General features: G+C 30.9%; 5 protein-coding genes across 5 annotated transcripts; 3 read left to right on the forward strand and 2 right to left on the reverse strand. All coding sequences in view use genetic code 12, as the record gives it.

The window, feature by feature from the left end:
• Positions 1-6,610: 6,610 nt before the first annotated feature.
• DFJ63DRAFT_334511 (uncharacterized protein) lies at positions 6,611-8,110 on the forward strand (the record flags this gene model as incomplete). Its single annotated transcript, XM_064908043.1, has 1 exon — positions 6,611-8,110. One exon carries the CDS (start codon positions 6,611-6,613, stop codon positions 8,108-8,110), a length of 1,500 nt encoding a protein of 499 aa, XP_064762261.1.
• A 1,058-nt stretch (positions 8,111-9,168) lies between these two features.
• On the forward strand, positions 9,169-11,406 carry DFJ63DRAFT_322429 (uncharacterized protein; the record flags this gene model as incomplete). The annotated part of the gene is made up of 3 exons (XM_064907428.1): positions 9,169-9,244; positions 9,290-11,215; positions 11,258-11,406. 3 exons carry the CDS (start codon positions 9,169-9,171, stop codon positions 11,404-11,406), a joined length of 2,151 nt encoding a protein of 716 aa, XP_064762262.1.
• Positions 11,407-12,644: 1,238 nt separating this feature from the next.
• AGA1 (Aga1p) lies at positions 12,645-13,991 on the reverse strand (the record flags this gene model as incomplete). The annotated part of the gene is made up of 1 exon (XM_064908044.1): positions 12,645-13,991. The coding sequence occupies one exon, from the start codon at positions 13,989-13,991 to the stop codon at positions 12,645-12,647; it is 1,347 nt and encodes a 448-aa protein (XP_064762263.1).
• A 5,812-nt stretch (positions 13,992-19,803) lies between these two features.
• DFJ63DRAFT_334514 (uncharacterized protein) lies at positions 19,804-20,103 on the reverse strand (the record flags this gene model as incomplete). The annotated part of the gene is made up of 1 exon (XM_064908045.1): positions 19,804-20,103. The coding sequence occupies one exon, from the start codon at positions 20,101-20,103 to the stop codon at positions 19,804-19,806; it is 300 nt and encodes a 99-aa protein (XP_064762264.1).
• Positions 20,104-20,514: 411 nt separating this feature from the next.
• DFJ63DRAFT_285632 (E2 ubiquitin-conjugating protein) lies at positions 20,515-20,973 on the forward strand (the record flags this gene model as incomplete). The annotated part of the gene is made up of 1 exon (XM_064904915.1): positions 20,515-20,973. The coding sequence occupies one exon, from the start codon at positions 20,515-20,517 to the stop codon at positions 20,971-20,973; it is 459 nt and encodes a 152-aa protein (XP_064762265.1).
• Between the last annotated feature and the right edge of the window lie 35 nt (positions 20,974-21,008).

Below are 21,008 nucleotides of genomic sequence, written 5' to 3' on the forward strand. Positions count from 1 at the left end.
TGCTAAGCATATCATATCATATCAGATATATAATCCATAGAATTCGTCACAAATGTATTGATTGAATAAATTTTTAAAGTTACCAACTACAACTAGAAATTTTTCCCCCAATTCACACACTACAAGTCGTCCGTTATAAAGGAAGAGAATTATATACCTCGATTTGTCATATATGATTATATAACATACAAAAGTTTCACATAGAAATCACATACATACATAGATATATCCGAAGCAGTTATATAATGAGTCATTTATTGTTTCATAATCAAGATCTGTCATATGACGCTTCTGCCGTCTCAGTCGCCGATAGCGACGAATTATCCACTATCAAGGATTATCATCATCATCATAATGATGATAATGATGAAGCTGATACTCAATCCATTTCCAACTTTGGTGATAACAATCTGTTGGAATTACAACGATTACAAGATTTAATCGATGATGATGGTGATGATATCGATGATGATCATGTCCATGATGATGATAATATTAATGAACATTTACCTGAATATGCTTGCTCCTATTGTGGTATCCATTCCATTGATTCAGTGGTTAAATGTAACATTTGTAATAAATGGTTTTGTAATTCGAAATCAGATGCCAGTGGTTCTCATATCGTAACTCATTTAGTCATGTCAAGACATAATCAAATATCATTACATCAAGATTCAGATTTAGGTGATTCGGTATTAGAATGTTACAATTGTGGTAATAAAAATGTCTTCATCCTAGGTTTTGTTAGTGCCAAACAAGAATCAGTGGTAGTCATATTATGTCGTATACCTTGTGCTCAATTAAAAGATGTTAGTTGGGATACAGCAGAATGGCAATCATTAATTGAAGATCGTCAATTATTACCTTGGGTAGCTGCTCATCCCAATGAAGGAGATATTATAAATGCCAGGATCATTACCAGTGAACAAATTACAAAATTAGAAGGTCAATGGAGATTAAATAGAAATGCTTCTATCAAAGATATTGAAGAGAAAGATGGTGCAAATGAAGAAGTTTTACCAATTTTAATGAGATATAATGATGCTTTCCAATATCAACAATCGTTTGCTCCGTTAATTAATATTGAGGCTGAATATGATAAAAACTTAAAAGAATCTCAAGCTTTAGAACATATTCAAGTTAAATGGGCTATTGGATTAAATGATCGTCATCTTGCTTCATTTACTTTATCAACTTTTGATTCGAATGAATTAAAAATTGCGGTTGGTGATGAAATTATTTTAAGATATTCAGGAATAAATAATGATCCTTGGGAAGGTGCAGGGTTTATAATTAAATTACCAAATTCTTATCAAGAAGAATTTACATTAGAATTAAGACCAAGTAAAGAAATTCCTCCTACTCATTTAAGTTCAGATTTCACTGCAGAATTTGTTTGGAAAGGGACATCATATGAAAGAATGCAACATGCTATGAAAGCATTTGCTATGGATGAACAATCTGTTTCTGCTTATATTTATCATAAATTATTAGGTCATGAAGTTGCTCCTGTTGAATTTGATATTGATTTACCAAAACGTTTAAGTCATCCAAAATTAACTGAATTGAATTTTTCACAAACCAATGCTATTAGAGCTGTTTTACAAAGACCGTTATCATTAATTCAAGGACCTCCGGGTACAGGTAAAACTGTTACATCTGCTACCATCATTTATCATTTATCCAAATTAAATAAAGAAAGAGTATTGGTTTGTGCTCCTTCAAATGTTGCTGTTGATCATTTAGCAGCTAAGTTAGATTTATTGGGTTTGAAAGTGGTTAGATTAACTGCTAAATCTCGTGAAGATGTGGAAAGTTCAATCAATCATTTATCTTTGCATAATATTGTCAATGATACTGCTAAAGGTGAATTAAGAAAGTTATTAAGATTAAGAAATGAAATTGGTGAATTATCAAAACTTGATTCAAGATCTTTAATCAAAGCTATTCGAACGGCAGAAAATAAAATCTTAAGTAAATGTGATATTGTTTGTTGTACTTGTATTGGAGCTGGTGATAAACGTTTATCTCAATTTAAATTTAGAACTGTCTTGATTGATGAAAGTACTCAAGCTTCAGAACCAGAAGTTTTAATTCCAATTGTTAAAGGTGCCAAACAAGTTATTTTAGTTGGTGATCATCAACAATTAGGTCCAGTCATATTAGACAAGAGAGCTTCCCAAGCTGGTTTAGCTCAATCATTGTTTGAAAGATTGGTTTTATTGGGTCATGTCCCTATTAGATTGGAAGTTCAATATAGAATGCATCCTGGTTTATCAGAATTTCCTTCCAATATGTTTTATGAAGGATCTTTACAAAATGGTGTTACTAATGAGGATAGATTGATTGATAACTCGTCATTCCCATGGCCTGTTCTTGATAACCCTATGATGTTTTGGGGTAATTATGGTCGTGAAGAAATCAGTCCAAGTGGTAACTCATTTTTAAATCGTGTTGAAGCTATGAACGTCGAAAAAATTATCACACGATTATTTAAGGATGGAGTCAAAGCTGAACAAATTGGTATTATAACTCCTTATGAAGGTCAAAGAGCATATATTGTTCAATATATGTCTATGAATAGTACTTTGATCGACAAAAAGGAGGAATATTTACAAGTGGAAGTTACTAGTGTCGACGCATTTCAAGGGCGAGAAAAAGATTTTATTATTTTAAGTTGTGTCAGAGGAAATCAAGCTCAACAAATTGGTTTTTTAAAGGATCCAAGACGTTTGAATGTTGCTTTAACAAGAGCTAAGTATGGTTTAATCATCTTAGGAAATCCACGAACATTAAGTCGTAATCAATTATGGAACTTTTTGTTATTACATTTTAGAGAACGTGGTAGTCTTGTTGAAGGACCTCTTGATAATCTTCAAATGTCTATGGTTCAATTAAATAACAATGCTGAAGGTAAAGCAGGAGCTAATGGTAATAAACCAGGTATTGGTGGTCCTCATAAGAAGTTTGCTGCTCCATCCACTTTTGCTGGCACATCAACAGATTTGGATAGTGCTAGTGTTATTTCATATGAACCAGGCTCAACTTTAGCAGGTCATGGTAATAATAATCATCAAGACTTTGATGGAATGAATTCATTTGAATCATGGCCTAAATTGGGTAAGATTGGAGATGAAAACAATAATGTTTATGAAGAAGGAACATTTCAAATTAATGCAAACTTTTTTAATAAATTCAATAATAATAACAATCAAAACAATCGTCACAATAATTCCAAATTTAATGGTAAATATTATGATAATAGCAAGAACATTGAAGATGATATCAAGAGTGTGACTAGTTCATTTATTAATGGATTAAATTTATAAGTTCATATAATATAGTTACATAGAGATTGTTATTTAAAATAAATGGAAATTCAACCAAAAAGAACAGCAAAATTTCGTAGAAAACAACATGAATTACCCCAACAGATGACTACAACTCACAACCTCTTCAATGGTTGCAAACGTTATTAAGAGATGATTTTATTAAAGGTTATGATTTTTATTGACCACAGGTGTTGTTTATAGGATTTGTTTGCCTTTTTTCAGAATTAGGGCTTTATTTTGGTAGTATTAAAATAAAAATGTTGTATAGTAGGACGAGAAAAACCTCCGCCAATAGGTGGAGGACACAAATTAGGAGGTGGGCCAAGCCCCTAGTTTTACTTCCGCGCAAAGGTCCTAGACTGGGACATAATTCCGTAAGACAAAAAAAATAATGGAATATAAAAAAAAAAAAAAAAGTTAAAAGAAAAGCTTAAAAAAAAAAAAAAAAAAAAAAAAAACCTAAAGAATATAAAAAAAAAGAAAATGTCGTGTCCTTAAACTAGGTTTTTACGAGATAATATAGGAGACAAATACTATACCGTGAGTCATGCAAAACCATGACAGTAAGAACTATAAACGTTTTTTTCCCTGCTGTTTTTCTTTTAAAAAGGTCTAAGAGGTTTGTTCATAAGGCATTTTGCACAATTATTATTTTGTAATTTGGGTCTTAAATTTTCTTTTGTGACTTTTATTTGTAGATATTCTGTTTATTGTTTCCGTCTGTTTTAACATGAAGGTTAAGGTAGATTGATGTCAAGTTGATATCGTTCACACACCACGTAGTTAAATAAATTTTTTGTCCGATAAATTTAAAACCCCCCAAATAATTTAATCCAATTTAATATTTTATTAATTTTAATATGGTAACCAAATTTCAATCGTAAGTGATTTCCCATAAGGCATTTGCTTTTGTGGTATATTTCTTACTTTAACTACCATTGTAAAATTTTGTCTGTCTGTCTGATATGACCTATTTTCTTAATTGATCTTAACAGGAACGTTTATGAAATGAATTATATTCCTGTAAAGCCATCTAGAGAATCGGATGCATGGGCAAATGAATGATCAATCCTAAGCTAATTAGAACTTTAAATCTACATAGACTAGAACCGATTTCGATCAAAGGTTAAAAGTTTAAATTGTGTTTCAAATGGATTATACAGAAATATTAGCAACTGCATTTAATCTCCATTAATTCCAACGGTTTAGCATCATCTTTTTTTTTGTTCGTTTGTTCGTTTCCAAAAGGATTAGTGTATTGTTTTACTTTGAGTCTTCTATGTCGAAATTTTGTATTCTTTCTTTTCTCTTTTGTTCCTGTTTTGTTATCTACGTGGGTTATGTTATATCTGATAATTATTAATCAAATTACCATGAAGTCATTCGTTTTTAGATTTGTTTTATTTAATTTTTTTTTTTGGTAGGTAACATTTTTCGCCCTGACTTCGATTAGAACTGTACCTGTGGATCAACTTTTCCGTAATCATTTGAATTCTTGAACTAAATGACCATATTCAGCCTTTTATTGTATGGTGAAGTTCTTAAAGTGAACTTACTGTTCCTTGTTCGGATATTGTCGTATTTACGACTAAGGTTAGATGAAATCATATTTCCTATGATGTATCAGATAATGTCAAATTTATCTACTTAGCGATTTCTACAACGTCGCATAAATAAATTGTCACAAATTTGAGACGCAAAAGAAAAGACGAAAACTGTCAGAGAATGAATTTAATCCAGGAGTAATAAAAAAAAAAAAAAATAAAAGGAAACCGAAAACGAAAACGAAAACGAAAATCTGACAAAAATAATCCTCTAGCACCACCACAACCCAAAAGGTTCGTATGTAAGAACATTAATGGCATTAATACTTTGCCACTTGAATGTAAAACGTAAATCACGGAGTCAATAAGATCATCGATCCGTTACCATATCTCGGCAAGATAAAACGAGCATCCAGGGCTAAGAATTAAAAAGATACTAACGGTTGTGTTTTAATATCACAGTACCTTAAGTGTCCTGTTTTCTTAATTCCCAATTAAATCAATTGTTTTTTTTTAGCTAACTAATTAATTTATTATTTAAATGTTTTTTTTTTTTTTTTTTTTAATTTTAATTTTAATTTTAATTTTTTAATTCTTTTTTTTTTTGAGGTAATTTTGTGTCAATTAGTTAGTCATAAAATAGTGAAATGCTTCTATTAATACCCACACATACCACATTTGTATAGTAATAATATTTGGGTGATTTGTTTTGGTTTATTATTGTTGACCCTAATATTATTAATCATAAGTATGAAGCTATGCATATACTGTAATTCAAAATTCATTTTGGGATCCAACTTTATTGCGTACAATAGTTGTTTATTTACTTAAATTTTTTTATGTGTCTGTTTGTTTGTTTGTTTCTTATTGGACATGCTTCCACTAGATTGAATTTCATTTATATAAATCGTAATTAATGTCTCGAAAGTTGGGTTCTTTTTCTTTTTTCTATTCCCTTTCAGTTTCTTCCATTTTGTCTGTCCTTTGATTTTAAATTATTATTTTTTAAATTTTATTTTTGATATATATAAGTTTTGTGATTTTTGACTGTTTTGCGTTTTTGAGTCTCCTTTTGCTATTCAATTATTACTAGGTAACAAGGTTTCATATCACATCATTCAGTTTCCCCTCCTTTGTTTATTTACCACGGTCTATCAACTATCTATCTATATATATATAGTACGACTTTTCATTATCGCTGCGATCGGGCTTTGCATTCTACCAACTTCGTAAAGTTTAGATTGGAAATCAAGAGGACAAAAATAGGGCGAGATATTCATATATTCTCAACCGAATACTAGGTATTGCATTATCGAGACTAAACCCTACACTAAAAGAATCACCTACCTTTAATATAGATTACATCCACAAGATACATATCATTGTTGATTGATCCTAAAGTGGTATTTAGATCCTGTTGAGTTGATTAAATATTCCTGTTATTTTTTAATTTTAATTCAAACTTTATTTTTAATTCTTTTTTTTTTGTTTTTTTTATTTGGGTCCAGACAAAAAGTACAAAAAAAAAAAAATTTAAAATAAATAATAATTTTTAAAATATATAAAAAAAAGAGAAAGACAGTCTACCAGACAGAAAAAACAAAAAGGCAAAAAAAAGACAAAAAAGACAAAAAAAAACCATAAATCAAAACAACTCTTGATATAAAAGAGAAATCTTTCACTTATATATATTCCTTCACATAAAGCAATTGTTAATAGTTATCCCTGCTTAGTATGTCGCTAGATAATGAGACATCAATACTGAACCAACTGTCATCTTCAAATAAAAATCCAATAGTGTCTAATTCTTCTACGGGATCTGCTGCTTTAAATAACGCTAGTAAAGTTCTCATACCAAACATTAAATCTGATTCAAACACCACCACCATTACTCCTTCTAAACCCTCCACGGCGTCAGCTTCTGGAGTAAGCATTTTAAATCCTATAATATCCCCAAAGGGGTCAAAAGATATTGAAAAGTTAAGAAAGAAACGGGTTCATGATGAAGTCGACAATAATGAGGAAAGCATAATTGATGAAGATGATGAAATTGATTCCGATGAACAAGGAGTCGTTGTAGATCCTGAGATTGAAGATTACAATCATTCATTAAATCCATCTTCTAGCTCACATTTCCAAGCTAGAACCAATACACCAGGGTCTTCTTCAGCGGCTGCAACTGCGACAAGATCAAAATTATCAACCGAAGATATTAAAATAATTTTATACCTTATTATTAAAATTAAACCATTTAAATATATTGGTGATAGATCTTTGAGTCAAACCAGAAAATGGGAAATTGTTCAAGCAAAATATTCCCAAGTTAAGGAACAATTAAAGCCCTCGTCTTCAGCTTCACCAGCCCCAAATTCCAATTTAGTAGTTCCAACCGTAAGAACATTACAAAGACAGTTAGCCACTGCTATAAAGAAGGCGCTTACGAGACGTGAAGAATCAGGTTCTTCTGACAAAGTAAATACTATTGAAAAACCAGATGATTATTATAATTATGATTTTATAACCATTGAAAATTCATTAAGTGAATTGGAAAATTATGTATTGGAGCTTAATGAATTAAGTGAAAATTTTAAGGCTGGAAGATTAGAAGCTGTGTCTAATCCTTCAGCTGTCATAACAGGTACAACTTCCCCTGTAACAACAACTAGTAATACAACTGCATTACCAACTGTTTCAGCATCAACTGCAGCTGCTGTAGCTGTGGCGGCTGTATCTTCTAGTTCTTCAAGTCCTAACGCTCCAAAACCAAAAGAGCAATCATATTTGAACTTGAAAGAGGTTTTAGAATCGACTAGTTTAATAGAAATTCCACCTCAAACAATAGCAGTACCTGAAGAAGACCCAAGCGATAACTTGGTAAGTAAATTCGAGACGTTGACTAATGAAATCTCATCTATAATTGATGCAGATGATAAGCAATCGTTGCCATTTATTAAAACTTTACAAGGTTTTGCAAATTTAAATACTTTATTGAAGAATCATGAAGATAAAGTTCAAAATTTGAATGAATCATTATTAAATGATTTACATTCAGCTTTTAAAAACTATAAAAAGAAATTGAATACAATTCATCTAAAATTCAATCAAGATAAGTTAAATTCTTTTAAATCATTTACTGATTTTATGATTGATTCTTTAAATTCTACCGATCCTTCTTCTACTTCCAATGAAGAAGTTTTGAAGTTATTGAATTCATTCAAGGATTCATTAAAGTGAATTGATTTTACTTTTGCCATTATTACTATAAAATTTCTTGTTGTTATTATAGCTTTTTTAGCCATGATATCTTCGTTTTAATTTAAACCATTTTTTATTTTTATTTTTTTGTATTTATTATTCCAATTATGTTTTCATTTCATTTTATACAAAGTTTTCGGGACGGTTCACTGGTTGCATTTTTTAAAAAAGAATAAAGAAAAGTCAAAGATATTTATCGATTTCATTAAATCATAATAAATAATTAAAAAGTAAATGCTTATATGATACTTTCATAAAGCCAAAGTCTATAACGAAGAGGGGCGGAAGCCCCCAAAGAGGTTCCCTCAATCCAAAATGTACTATCAATCTTAAACCTACCACCACTGTTATTATTACTATTATTACTGTTAAATTTACAATTTTTAATCTTTTCTTGGTTGCACTATCTAAATAAGTGTCTTCTTTTGTATTCTACTAATTATAAACATCTATTTGTTAAAAAAAAATAAAGAAAACCCCATCCAATACTTCAAAATATTGCTAAAGCTTCAAATCTGGTGGTGGACCAATCGACTAATCCTCCAGATCTTGAAAATTTCTTATTTTATTTATTTATATTTATGAATTTAATGTATTGTAATGTATTTCGTTTTATATCTATCTAATAGATATCGACCATAATGTAATACCTGTAGAAGAACCAACATCATTACAGAGGCAAGGTCAAACTAAACATAAACTAAATAATACCGTTTAAAAAGAACCACATATAGCAACATTCCCAATATTGGGATCTGAATCTGAAACTTAGTCGCAGTGAATATCAATCAATTCACATCATCAGCTCGAACCTTTTAATATCTTTCACAACTTTGATTGGATTAATAATCAACTAACGTTGTCATTGTAGTTGTTGTTGTCAGTGTGTTTGAAGGAAAAGGAGGAGATCCTTTCGCACCAGTTACTGCTAGGGATCTTTTTTTTACAGCCAAAAGGATCAGATTTACAACACTTCTCTTGATGTTACTATCCAATCAATCCAAATCAATCAAGCAATCAATCAATCAATTGATCAGATGAGAGTCATCAGCATTTTACCATTCCTCTTGGTTCTTGTGTCTGGTTCAATTGAAAATTATGAACATCCAATTGGTGAACATTATTGGCCCCCCTCAGAAATCATCCTTACTGATGAAGATATCATTCATAATGCAGTCAATGAATTACATAGTCTTGATGCAGCTACTGATCTTAATGAATGTATCACATGTAAGACTAGATTACAGATTGGAAAATTCTTAGCATTAACTCGTCCTGATTTAGTCCCGCAAATTTTTACCATTTGGTGTCTTGAGGCGGGAAATGATGAGACTCAATGTCATATGAATTATGGATATCCATCATTAGAATATTCATCGATTGGAAATGATTTCACTAAAGTGGTTCTGTTGATGGATCCAGAAGGATTAGATGGTGATTTATTCTGTTATTACCATGATGATAAATGTCATATATTACCAGAGACTCCTGAATTGGATTTATCAAACTTATGGCCTCCTAAACCCAAAGTATATGAAGCTCCTCAAAATAGCGGTGAAACCTTTAATGTATTACACATTAGTGATATTAATCTTCAATTGAATTATAAGTTATTGACTGAAGCAAATTGTTCTCAAAGTGTATGCTGTTCAGAACATAGTTATAATTATTTTAAACCACCAGAATCTTATGATTATTCTCCTATTCATAATCCATCCAATGGATTATCATTTTATGACAGTTCATACACTCATGGGCATTTTGAAAAGGGTCAGTATGTAGATTTATACTCAAATGAGAACAGTGTTTGGTCTCCATGTCATGAATTTGGAAGTTATACTTGTGAAACCCCTTTGTTGTTATTAAATAATACTCTTCATACAATAAGAAATTTTCATCAAAACCATTTACAATTTGAAATGGCCATTTTCACTGGTGGGACAGTTGAACATCAAGATAGAATATTCATTGATAAGCATCATATTTTAAAAACTCAAGAAGTTGTGTATAAATTATTAAAAACTTATTTACCATCGATTCCAATTATTGGAACTTTTGGTATTCGAGACACGTTCCCAATAAATCAATTACCACCTAAAAACTTGATAGAAAATTCAGTATCATACCAATGGGAATTCGACTTCTTGGCTGATTTATGGTTAGAGTTGGATTGGATAGACCTCGATGCCTCTAAGCAAATAAGATATTCGCATACTGGGTTTTCCATAATAACTTCAAGAGGGTTAAAAATTATCTCACTAAACTCTAATGTTTGGAACGATAAAAATTTGTACAATTTCTGGAATGTCCATTCTATTGACAAATTTGGCATTTGGAAATTTTTAATTGACGAATTATTGGAAAGTGAAGTAAATGAACAAAGAGTATGGATTATAAGTCATTTACCTCCGAGCTCTCGATCTTTACCCTTACCAGCTAAAGTTTTAACTTTAATAATTGGAAGATTCTCTCCAAAAGTTATAGCTGCTATTTTCTTCGGAAGCAACTTAAAAGATTCATTTAATTTAATTTACGGTGGTGATGGTTGCGATTCAAAAGAATTAGAAAAGGCTATTAATTTTGCATTAATAGGTCCTTCTATAAGTCCTTACTCGGGAGTTAACCCAGCTTGGAGATATTACGCCATAGATGAAAAATCTTTCAATATTGTCAATTCTTTTACTTATAACATTGAGTTAAATGAAACATTCATTAATGGTGGAGCCGAACCAAGTTGGCAGTTTGAATATTCTGCTAGAGAATTATATGACCCAGAAGGATTATGGCCTATGGAAAGATCATTAGATACTGAATGGTGGTATCATGCAACTGAGAAAATTAGAGATATGCCCAATATGAGCGAATTATATTCTCGTTTGGCTTACAGAAGTTCACCATTCACCCCCTTAGGTGATGATTTAGTTGACAATGATAACTACTGCATTGTAACTAGTTTTACTGTTGAGGCAAGAAAGCAATGTATGATGACAGAAGATCAAGATAATTATATTGCTCCAGCTGAGCCAATTGATTACTTTGCTTACATAAAGCCATATGCTCCAGTTGAATATGTTGGATATGGAGGTTCGAAAGATGAACCTTGCGAAACAGAAGCTGCACCAGTAGGTGAAGAAGAGTCAGCTGAACCAGAGAATAGTGAAATTCCAAATGACGAAGTTGCCGAAACAACAGAAGAGGAAGTGAAGCCACAAGTCAAGCCTCAAAAAGTATTAAGAGGAAACGGGAGGTCATTGTCTCAAAAAGTACAAGTTTAAAAGTCATCCAAAAAGTCTGGAACTGACTGGAAGTTTCGTAAACACTTCAAATTGCTTACCACTCTAGTTAAATAATAGCTCTATTAGTAACCTTAGCTCGCCTACCATAGTAATAAATATTATAACCCTTTGTTCGCATTTCTTGACCCATGAATTCTTAAAAGGGTAATTTCTCACCACACCAAAAAATTGTATAACCAAAACAAGAATTACCTATTTAGGAAACATAAATTTACATTTATACACTTTCATGGATGCAAAATAATCGTAATTCCAAATGAAGTTATAATCAGTTCACTCCATCTTGACCTTGTTCGGATCTGCTAGTTCAATTTTGACACAGGGTTCTGCATTTGCATTGCAGTAGCTATTCTCGTTTAGGAACTTCCTAATTGGGTCCGGCTTTTCGATTAAGCTCTCAGGATTGACTTTTTAGACTTGCCTCAATTATACGATATAAATGCTTCGTTATCGGCTAAAATGGGATTTTCCCTTTAAACATGACATGGGTTTCTAGAAGTCGTGATACATTAAAACTGATGTTATTTTTAGCAATCTTTTACCAATTGTATGCAGGTTTTCACAGCTATTAACAAAACTTTAAAGATTTTCGACATTTCGCAATTTTTTCATTTAAATTAACAACTCCTTAAACTTTTCTGAACTACAACTTAATTTAGGTAAATTTTGTAAAACTAAAATATTCATTAAAAACTATGTAGTGTATTTTTAAAAAATTTATATACTAAACTTCCATTTTGAATAATCAATCTCACCGAAATGGTAATATATTTTTAGACCGAAAGTGATAAAAGATAAGCTTTCAACTATGACAATTTTGACGAAAGATAAAAAGATGATAATAAAAGGAAACAGAAACTAAAGAGTAAGACCGAAAATGATTTGGCGAAATAAGAAAATTGTAATTCGAAAGTAAAATTAAAAATTGGGAAAGACCGAATAAAATGGATAATGTCAGTAGTTGATAAGCAAGAAAATATGATTTTGGAAAAGAAAGAAAAAGATTTGAGATTGATTTTCATTTTGGAAAGTTTTGTAATATATAATTTTTATAATGGCACAGGGTATCAAATAGCTAGTGTACAACCGAAAATAAATGAATGGTATCGAAGTGAAAAGTAAATAAATAAATAAGCATCATGAAAAAATAAAGATTAGAGAAATATAACCACCGAAGCAACTAATGTACAAAAATAAGTTAAACCTTTTAAAATCCCTCACATAGAGACAAATCCTGATAATTCAAAATCTTCACTCTTGTTGAATAAGAATTGATCAATTCCACAATTAGATAATAAATTGGCATCAATAGCTTTAGGTTTGCTATAGAAAAGATCATCATCAGAATAATCGGAAATTGGAGTAAAAGTTTCATAACTAGAATCATTAGTAGTGTTAACTGAACTATTAGCAGAGCCTTGTTCCAATGGAATATCAAGTTGTTCACTAAGCATCATGAAATCTTCTAAACCAACTGGTTTCATTAAAGAATTAATTTGATCTTCAATTTTTTGGTTTGGTGAGTTAGGAGATGATTTACTTGATTTTCTTTGTTTCTTAATAGAAGATTCAGAAGCTGAATGTCTATGTTTTGGACCAGTATAAGTCTTGAATTGAAATTGCCCGCTATTTCTCTTCTTCATAGAAGTCTCCACTGTAGATTTTGATCTCTTATGACCGATAGCACCAGTTTCAATAGCACTAACAGTGTGTGATTGTTGAATTGGTTGTTGTGGCATTGGAATTTGCATTTGAGGAACTTGTTGTTGAACTTGTTGCACATCTTGAACTTGTTGCATTTGATGAACTTGTTGTAATTGTTGTTGTAACAATTGTATTTGTTGATATTGTTGTAACATAGCTTGTTGATAGGTGAAAATTTGTTGAGTAAACATCATATTTGGAGCAACTGGAACTGGAACTTGTTGTGGTTGTGGTTTAAACATTTGAGGTTGTTCCCAGTTAGTAACACCAGTATTATTAATACCTAATCCTAAGAGTGATTGATCTTGAGGCATGGAGTTTCCGTGTGATGAGTTTTGACTTTGAGTTTGACAATGTGGGGTAACCTGCATATAACCATCAATTCCCGAGCCTAATATAGAAGAGTTATCAAAACTAGAAAATATATCTTCAGATGAAGTAGATAAAGCTGAGAATGAATCATTTAATTGTGGCATGTCAAACATTGATGAGTTTTGAGATGAAGTTTCATCAATAATAGATTGGTTTGGTGATGGTAATTGAATGTTATCAATATTTGGAGAACCAGTAGAAGCATCATCTTCAGATTCATCAGTCTTGATTGGAGATAAGTCGACAAAGACAAAGTCCTTTGGCTTACCTGGTTTATTCTTTGGTCTTCTTAAAGGTGGTCTTTTTGTAGTTAATCTGTTGCCAGCAGCAGATATTCTGAGAGAGTTATTCAAGCATTCAACCGAACTATCAACGACAGGGGTATTATTATTAGTAGTAGTAGATGTAGCATCAGTTGAGACAGAATTAATTCTTTTCACTCTCCATAATTTCTTTCCATTAGCTGGTGGTAAAACTTCTTGCATCATTGTAGATAGATATTATTAATATATGTGTTGGAAGTATAAGGGTATAAATATAACGAAGTATTATCGAGGGGGTATCAAATGAAAGGGTATCCAAGGGTTGGTTTCGTTGAGGTTAGGGTAAAGCGAAAGATGTTTTGTCGAGTAATGATTGACTTGAAGTGAATTGATTTATGAAATATACTGAAAGGGAAATAAAAAAGGAATTGACTTCAAAAAATTTCCAGAAGAAGGGTGGAAATGGTTGAATATATATTAATTTCTAGATAATTAGTTTCAGTTATTCCTAGGATTAGAAATTTGGAATAGTTCATAAGAAAGTCTAAGTTAGAGGGGTAACTGTTTAAAGTAATTTTTCACGTATGGGTTGGTTCCAAATGATAGATTAATGCAAAACATTGTAACTTTTGAATTTACACAAAATAATTTAAATTATTATTTCCTTCTGCAGAATGTATAAACGACAATAGCATATAAAAAATAAAAAATCAAAATGATCATTTATATGTACATAATTAAAGTTATTTTGGTTAAATGATGAGCATAAACTAGTAAGTGAATATTATTTTAGTTGCAAATGTCAAGGGAAAAAGCTTTTTTTGCTATTTTGTATCACATTTATTTTTTGGGGATATTTATGATTTTCATAAAAAAATAAATGAGGTGCATTTGAGGCAAATGGTTGCGCATCAGCAAGAACAGAACAATCGATAGATCGTTAATAAGTAGTACTATTTGGGAAATATTATTAGGTTTGTTACTTCATGTAGGTAATTTGTAATATTTTTTTGGAATTTCAACTGAAATATGTTCAGACCATCGACATTATTTCATATAAAAAAATGGGGTACTTAATATTTAGAGGTGATACTATTGCATCAACCCAGCAATTAATTATACCTTGTAGAGCTCATCATCAGGTAAAACAACTCCATCAGAGCGAAATTAAAAGGATGAGGCGGAAAGATAATCATTAATCATTTGACTTCTACATTAGGGTATTTCGTTTTTTGAATAATAATTCACAACTCCTGTTTTGTCTATAATAAAATTATTGCGTCACTATTTTACACATTTAAATGGGATCAATTATACAATTAACCTATTAATATTCTTATAAAATATAATGATTGAATTGAAAGGATGAACAAAAATAAAAACTAAGTTTGCTATTGTGATTGTTGTATAGTAAAAATATATAGTTAACTAAATAAAGTATTGAACAATGCAGGGGAATAATACAAGTACGCACAAATGGGCACTTAACATATGCAGCACCACAATACTAGATACTTGAATATTTCCTGTTTAGGTATCAACATTTGCATGAGAGGGAGACTATAAAGGAAGCAGGCTACTCCACTTTACCTAATTAAGTAACCTACACAATAATGAACATTTATGCCGTTTGCCTATTTTGCACATGCTATCAACGATCTTAGATGTAATAGGCTTCAAGGTGAGGAGAACCTCAACAGCGAAAAAATGGCAGAAGGAAAAAAAATTCCGGCACCTTGCGGCTCTCGCGCAAAAGGACTTCTACCTTGTATCCTCCGATGATTATGATTGTTTAGTCTTTTAGTTAGTCATTTACAATTTCATACAGTTTACAATACTAAAAAGTTGCCTATATTATATTATAGTTGCCTAATTAAGTCTTACTCAAACTTTTTTTGGGGGTTGGGTATTTCTGGAAATATGTTGAGCAACGCCGATTTCAGTAAAATGTCCAGCTTATTAAGGATAACTTCAGTCCATTTGATAGCATAGTTTAACATCCATTTTCAAACATATGAACACATTATGTTACAAATCAAATGACCGTGGTTTTTGAAGTTTAAAATTAAAGTAATTAGAGTATACAGAGTGGAGTAAGTAGTGGAGGACGTGAGGGACTACCCCTCGTACTGAACGTTAGTGGAATAAAGGAGCCAAAGGGGAGCAATTTTATTAAGGAAAACATTTATTTTTTTTGTCCAATTTTGCGAAGGAGAGCGAAAAAAACCTACATAAAAAAATATAATTGTTCTGATATTTAGGGGCGATAAAATTTATACTTTGTGGTAATAACCATTTAACTTCAAAAATGTTTACCCCACAGTGCTACAAAGTATAATTTTAAAAAGAAATTGATAACCGTTATTTATTTCTTTTTCAAATATTATATCAAAAAGCTCGTTTATAAAGATAGAATTTAATACTGTAGAGGGGTAAAGGGTTTTCAACAGTCTTCCGATAGGGTATGATATTTTTAAATTACACTTTCAGGCTTGACAAAGTTACTTTTTAACTAAAGGAAAATGTGGAATGTAGTTACAAATGAATGGTAAGAAGTGACTAATTGGATATTGTAATCATTTAAACAGGAAAGGGACTATTCTAGTCATCCGATAATTACCCCACATATTCCATGTAAAATTTCCATCTATTCTCGATTGGATTTGCAGTTTCACAATTGACGGAGTTTCAAAAAGGCTATTAAGTTGAAATCTAATATGACGAAAGACTCCCCAAGTATCACGGATTGTGATTATACTTCTGCCCGAATGGCTCTAATTGAGCTTAATTGGCAACTTATTAACAATGCAACTATATTCCATTATTTCAATTTATTTTTAGGATTTATCGATTAGAATTTTCAATAATTTTAAATAATTAAGAAAGATGCAGCTCAACCCTTATTAAATCTGTATGATCAATAAAACTTTAAAGTGTAGGATTTGTACACTCAATTTGTTTGAAGAATTAGGTTGAAGCTCCTTTTACCTTTTGGTATTATTTTTTGATACGGCAGTTATTTTTTAATGTAGATGAAGGAAAATAATGTATTTTTTAGTTAACGTCGCAAGTTGCGTCTTTTTAGGAAAATAACCTTTTCTAAAGGAGATATCGAGGTCGTCTATGCAGGAAATTATTTGTCAAAATGTGGGGAATGGGGTAAAAGGTGTCGAAAGAGATTTAACTGAAATTTACTATTAGTATCATTTATTAGTAGTCAATTGACTAATTCATCGATGACTCTACATATACGCGACAGTTATATTGAAGGAGTGAAAAAAGAAGTTCATTAAAATTTAAGATAGAATTCATTGAAATATGATTAGGTTTAGATGAATACCCTCAAGAAAATAGTTTCATAAGATCGTTGAAGTAGTCACAATGCTTAACTATATTTGTCAAAAATATCAACAGCAATTCATATATCAACGCTTAAAAAATAAAACTAGTTCCTTTGAATCAGAAGAATTACAATATAGGGTTTAATGAAAGTTAAGAAATTATTATGCAGCAAACTTCAATTGACTCCTCTTTCCTATTTAGTGTAAATTAAGTTCGATAAAACTTTATTTTCATATAATTTTGTCGCACTAAAAAGTCACAAGCTTTCCTCATTAGTCATGGGGTAGAATCTAATCTGTATCAATTAAGCTCCCCGACTAAAAAATAATTCAAGATAGTAAATTATCCTTTTGGCATTGTTCAGATAGTCCGTTTTATTTTATAAGCTTATAGCCAATATGATGAGATATTATTATGATTGAATTGGGAGTCAAGATAGCAATAGTTGACAAGAATTGCTATAACCAAGGAGTTAGCGTAAATATGTGAAGAAGAAGAAAATGAAGAAGCGTAATGCACTTACCGCCTTTAATAGTGGTTATAATTAATATCCAACAGAAATGTCTAATAACTATGATGAGCTATTGAAGCATATCAGTGCCAATCAAAGAATAGGGGAGTTATTTAATTATATTCAATAACGCTCGTGAAAGTTCTTTATGAGGGGAAACAAGCCATAATTTTTGTGTTAAATGGTTTTTTTTTATTTTTTTCCCTCCCTCTGTCTCAATTGTTGCGCCTAAACCATGATATTAAAAACTTTACTTTCCAATTGATTTAATTTATGAAACACTCAGTTGCATGGTTTAAACTTAAATACGCTTATCATATTCATATTATCGGAGCTCAACAAGTCAATTGTAGAGAATTTTAATATGGGAAATTATCGAGTGATGTAATGGATTTTTATCAGAAGGGAATTAATGAATTGATTTGGCAACCTTTTCCCGCCGGGGTGTTGGTTTCATTACATTGACCAATGGTTTAGAGGAATCAACAATTTTTTTAACGATATGCATGTAATTAATCACATCCCAAGTGTTAATCAAGTTCAATTGACAACCTTGTATAATAATTTTCTTACACATATGTAGGTTATACATATTCCTAATCTTATCTGTTCAATCCAACAACAGTAACTTGAAGGTAGATGAGTTTATTTAAAAAATATCCCAACCTTGAAGCAATGATATCGTTTTCTTGGATTCGAACGGGAACAAGGGGAATGTAACAATACACGAAGGTCACTTACGAACTCATTACAATACATATGAAAATAATCAGAAATTAGCAACATCAACATCATTATAATATGTCCTACAGTGTAGATCATTTCCAAACTTAAGAGTTGCTTACAAAATTTCATATAATATTGTTAGTGCTTTGCATTATTTTATTATATTATTCCTAATATTAAATAATTTGCCCGATTTACATGAATGGGAGCAGAGCAATTATATTGAAATATCAATATAATCAATTGTCTCAACGATACCATATCCTATATTGTCATAGCTACCACAAATAATAATAAATACCTCTAATGAATGGTTAACCGTGAAATTTATCGCATTATATCATTCAAAAGTGCCTCGTTAAAATAATGAATAAATGAAATAAAAAACCCTCTTCAAAAATCAACCCCCACGCCAAACGAAGAGTGAATGAATGATACAAATTGGTTGCCTCGAAAATCTTTCCCCGCATGAACTGTAGCAACGCACAAGGTTTAACTAGTTAGGCTCTCAGGGCTTAATTAGGTAACGGTTAGGTTCTCCGCGCATGCACTTATATACCCCAAAAAGGCATGCGGATCCTATTTAGGCACACGCACTCAGAACCTTAAAAAATACCTACATTGTCTCAAATAATAGAACAAACAATAGCGATTACTACCTAACAATTACACCATGGATTAACTGAAATTGACATGTAGTTGAGATCATTGAATCATAAAAATATTAATAACGATGTAAATGATACAAAATATTTGTTGGAGGGATGATTAAAATTCAAGTTATTATTCTTTCTAATTAGGTTTAAAATTTTGTTGAGTAAAACTGAATTATGATGAGTTAGATTTCTTTCATAATCAAAAAGATCAAATATACATTGGACGCTTTAGTTGTGAGTAGTCATCACTGTTGAGAAACAGGGGTAAGGGATGAAGCGAATACAGTTGAAATCAAAGGATGATTGTCAGTTTCATGTAGTCAATTAACACATTTCTCGTACAATGATTTGGTTTTACTCGTTATGAACAATATACACAAAAATATTTTTTAGTGTGTTCAAATTATACAATAGTTCAACTATTTATTTTTATACATAATTATTTTGGATCAGTTTTGTGGATAAAGTTTAGAGCTAAATTATAACATCGAGTTAATTAATAATTCACAAATAAAAACAAAAATATTTTTACTTTGTATAATAATGTTTGACCGAGATGAGTAAACATGGAATTTTGTTTTTGACAACAATAAATCACTAAAGTGGGAGTATAAATCCAACCATCAAACAAAAAGAATGAACTACCATTGATCTCAAAATATAATGAACTGTTTATTAAATTGTCATTTTTGGGTAATACTAAAATATACATATCTATAATACAAAGTTGGGTTTCTATTTACAATTATTCAAGGATGTTGGGAATGTATGGCATCATTATATGTTTAATCATTGATTTCATTCATTGGGAGTTTGTGGTTGATTGTTTCTTCTCATCTTCAAGTTTCTGCTTTTCATCAACCAACTTTTTGAAACGTTCTTCAGCTTCAGGGGTATATTTCAAAGTACTAGTTTCCATATACTTCAATGATAAACCTATGTTTTCTCTTTTTCTTCTTTCAACTTCTTCAGGACTATGAGGGACATATTTAATAAACTCAAAATCTTTTCCAGCATCCATCGTTACGTAAATACCTGCTGCCATAGCTATTGTGCCCACAATTAAACGATTTATGAATGGCGGTGATGGAGGTAGTTTCATATTGCTCTGATACAGATTCTAGATAAATAATTAGCTAGATGATAAGACTTAACTTGAACAAGCTTTAATCAAGTTCGATATTACGCTTTGAATGTTTTTGCTTTCAATATTTTTCTTTTCGGAAAGATTCGTCATGTGACAGTATTACGTGCAGGAGATCTCAAACTTTCAAAATTAAGGAGACAAATGGAAAAAAAAGGGTATAATGGAGTCACAAGCAGGTTAAAATATTAGTAACGACGACGAAGTTGATACTGATTATTATAACAAGTGTATAATAAATTAGATATCTATTGCAGAGCCGGATTCTGAAACAAGTTTAAAGGGGAAGAACAATATTTTAACGTTGATTGATTATTTTACTTCATCGATTAGTTTGGTTTATTATATAGAGAGAATATAATTATAATAATGGCTACTTTACCTAAAAGAATCATCAAAGAAACAGAAAGATTAGTAAGTGATCCAGTTCCTGGTATTACTGCATCACCACTGGATGATAATCTTCGATACTTTGAAGTTACTATTGATGGACCAAGTTTATCACCATATGCTAATGGGAAATTTCAATTAGAATTATATTTACCTGATGAATATCCAATGTGTGCCCCAAAAGTTCGATTTTTAACGAAGATATATCATCCTAATATTGATAAGTTAGGAAGAATTTGTTTAGATGTATTAAAGGATAATTGGTCTCCAGCATTACAAATTAGAACTATATTATTATCGATTCAAGCTTTATTAGGAGCACCCAATCCGGATGATCCATTGGCCAATGATGTTGCTCAAGAATGGAAACAAGATGAACAAAAGGCTATTCTGGTTGCTAAAGAATGGACTGAGAAGTATGCTGTTAGTAAAGATTAAACTAGTTAGTTTAGTAGTTTTAGTATGTATTGTAT

Source organism: Scheffersomyces coipomensis (assembly GCF_036884675.1).
Source record: "Scheffersomyces coipomensis strain NRRL Y-17651 chromosome Unknown DFJ63scaffold_3, whole genome shotgun sequence".
Lineage (NCBI taxonomy): Eukaryota > Fungi > Ascomycota > Pichiomycetes > Serinales > Debaryomycetaceae > Scheffersomyces > Scheffersomyces coipomensis.